This window comes from Talpa occidentalis, unplaced genomic scaffold (assembly GCF_014898055.3).
Source record: "Talpa occidentalis isolate TD23 unplaced genomic scaffold, MPIMG_talOcc4v2.1 talOcc4.15, whole genome shotgun sequence".
In the NCBI taxonomy this organism is placed as follows: domain Eukaryota; kingdom Metazoa; phylum Chordata; class Mammalia; order Eulipotyphla; family Talpidae; genus Talpa; species Talpa occidentalis.
The window spans coordinates 48,257,284-48,260,157 of NW_023601543.1; the positions used below are offsets into that span (position 1 = coordinate 48,257,284).

Sequence of the window (2,874 nt, forward strand, 5' to 3'; positions counted from 1 at the left end):
GTAACATCCTCTTTTTGGATTTTCCGCTGAAACGTGGAAAATCATGTGCTTTCATTAATGGCCTGGGCAATGAGTTACATTACAAAAATACCATGCCCTGAGGTCCTATTAGAGAAAAGTGAACCCCAAATTACCTCTCCCTGTCTTTGGAAAAGGGTTCCAACACCAACATATAGATCCTAAACTATTTGTTGGAGTCAGTCCTTCAGGCCTAGGAGAATTAGAGCGTTAGGAGAAATGGAGCATGAAGAGGAAAAGAAGTCAGTGGGTCAGAGGGAGGCTGATAAAGAGGAAGGAAAAAGAATAAACAATCCGGCCGAGTAATGAAAGTGAGAGAGGGCATCCTCCACTCATTTCCTTCCTCCTAGCTCCAGTGTTGGGAAAATTTCCATGCAGAGTCCAGCGTGGCGCACCTGCCCCCTGGAGGTAAGCCTGGGCCAGACGGTGCTGCCTTTCTGGGAACGGCAGGCCCGGCGGCATAGTGGGGCGATCACAGGGAGGAGTCATGGGGCATGAAAGCAGAAAGACTACATCTCCCAGGCCGCCACGCTTTCCAGATGGAGTCCTAGGGCGCTGATTGCTCCCCAGTTTCCGCAGGGAAACGTTAGGCTACCACAACTATTGTGCGTCGCGCTCTCGCCCTTTTCTTCCCGCTGGGTTGTCTAAGGGGGAAGGCGACGTTTCAGCGCCCTCGGGTCTTAACCCTTCCGGCGCCTAACAGGCCACTAGGCCCGCTCCTCCGGCCAGGAAGAAGTCCTGGGAGCCGCGGGACTCTGGTAACGAAACTCGAGCGTTAAAGCAGGCGGCTGAGGAAGGAGCCGGGGCGCTCGGGCTGGGCGTTATGGGATCCGCTGGGCAGAAGCGCTGGCTTTAAGAAGGGGGAGGGGACGGTGCAGTCAGGGTGGCCGGCGAGCTGGGCAAAGGAAATCTTGGGCAAGCTCGGGAGCCGGGAGCGCAGGGGAGGCGGCCCTGATTGGCGTTCACCTCCGCCCACACTCTGGGCGGGCGAAGTGTTACTTTTGCAATAGCTCAGGAGGGGTTCTACGGATCTCCGGAGGCTGGCTGTGCCACGGTTTCTGCTGCTGGCCAAAGGAGACGATGCCTAGGGGGCATGCTGCTTGCTAGGCAGCACCCCGCAGGGATTCTACCGCGTTTGTTCGCCCTTCCTGCCACTGAAGCCATCGCTGGGCCACCCGTTTCCGGTGCAGACCAACCAGCTCTCCCCAGGAATCTCTTCCGAATAGGTACTTGTCCTCCAAAGGGCGGGGGGTTCCGAGCTTCTTCAGCTGGACCTGCACTCGGTCCATCCCTTCTACTCCCCCTAGAGTGCCACTGATGCTCTTGGTCTTTGTGTCTTTCCTTTCTTCCTCCAACCTACCGCCATCAGAACCATGGGGCATCCCCCGTTGGAGTTCAGCGACTGCTATTTGGACAGCCCTGATTTCCGCGAGAGGCTCAAGTGTTATGAACAGGAGCTGGAGAGGACTAATAAATTCATCAAAGACGTGATCAAAGACGGCAACGCGCTTATCGGTGCAATGAGAAGTAAGTGGAAGGTTTCCATTAGCTGTTTTCCTAAGCCTGTGGCTCTGGCCTTGAATCTCTTACACACCGCAGAGGGAAAGGAGGATTCATGGTGATTCCTCAGGTCTGAGGAGAGAATGGGTTTATGGGCACATGGGAAGTGGGATCAGTGGAAGTACTGGCTACAGCAGAACTTTCGGCCTTTTCCTTTAGTGACTTTGACCTTATAAGAGAGCATCTGTAGCTGTGCCAGGGCCCCTCTTGCTCTGAAAGTACTCTTACTTAGCAAAGGGTTCCTTCGTACCGACCTGTGCTGTCGGACATGTTTGGCTCCCTTGTCTGGGGTGTGAGGGCATCCAAGCTGACTAAGGAAATGCCCCAGCACCTCCTACAGAACTGGAGACTAAGCAGCCTAAGTAATGGTTTTATCCAGGCTTCTTGTTGCTACAGATAAGTGTGGGGACAGTAAATAAAAATGCCCCCTGGCAAATTCTTTTCTGAGGAAAACACCTTCACCCCAGTGGTTTAAGTTAAGATCTGTCTATGCTCAGAATTATTGGATGGGCTCACATGTCACTGACTTCAGCTTGAGGATGGAAGAGACTTGTCTAGTCCCCTGGCACAAAGAAACCAGCTCCCAGGGAGCAACATATAAGGATAGGGTTGGAAGCCACTGGGCTGGAAAGAACCTCACCTAAGTTTGATTTTCCTAGTGGTCTCAACTGACAGCTGTGGCACCCTCCCCACACCTTCCCCACTGTGTGTGGAGTTTTTATTTCTGCTACTTGGCAGAAGGCTTGGAGTAAGAGAAAGAATAATAAACATCCTGAACAAGAGTTCAGGCAAGCCAACCCTTTGTGCTCAAGTATATACCCAGAAGAATGGATGATAGCAATTGGGTGGAGTGATCGTTAAATTTTCCTCTTCTTGGCTGAAAGATGATTGTGAAAAATAAAGTCACAGTCACTGGCAAATATGTCCCGTAGGCTTAAAACTTTGTTCTGACTGGATTTGTCCCCAAAATACTGTATCTAGGTAAAGTGTGGGGACCTTCATAAGGCAGATGCAGCCAACTAAGAGCAGGGCAAAAGGCTTGAAAGTGGCAAATCAGTGGTAACTGCTACCAGCTGTTACTGGTGTTGGCTGTGCAGCTCTTCTGATTTGGTCCATTGGAGTCTGTGCTTTCCCTGCACCTGTTGTCTGCCCACTTTGATCATAATAAATAAATTGTTCAAGTTCCTGCCAGTCATTTGATTGAGTTTGATCACTTAATGGTTTGTCCTGTTGTGGCGTCAACAGAGTAAATTCTTGGTGGCAACTTAATGATGGGATGTTTGAAATGCTGATCCT

The 2,874-nt window shown here is 51.3% G+C and overlaps 1 protein-coding gene across 1 annotated transcript in view; it reads left to right on the forward strand.

Annotated features, from left to right (window-relative positions):
* The first annotated feature begins 475 nt into the window (after positions 1–475).
* The window catches only part of OPHN1 (oligophrenin 1), a 414,559-nt gene continuing 412,160 nt past the window's right edge, over positions 476–2,874 (forward strand). Inside the window, exons 1-2 of the mRNA XM_054695894.1 lie at positions 476–1,244; positions 1,388–1,545. Of these exons, the coding sequence (XP_054551869.1) occupies positions 1,392–1,545 (154 nt within the window). The 5' untranslated portion in view covers positions 476–1,244; positions 1,388–1,391. The remainder of the gene's footprint in view (positions 1,245–1,387; positions 1,546–2,874) is intronic.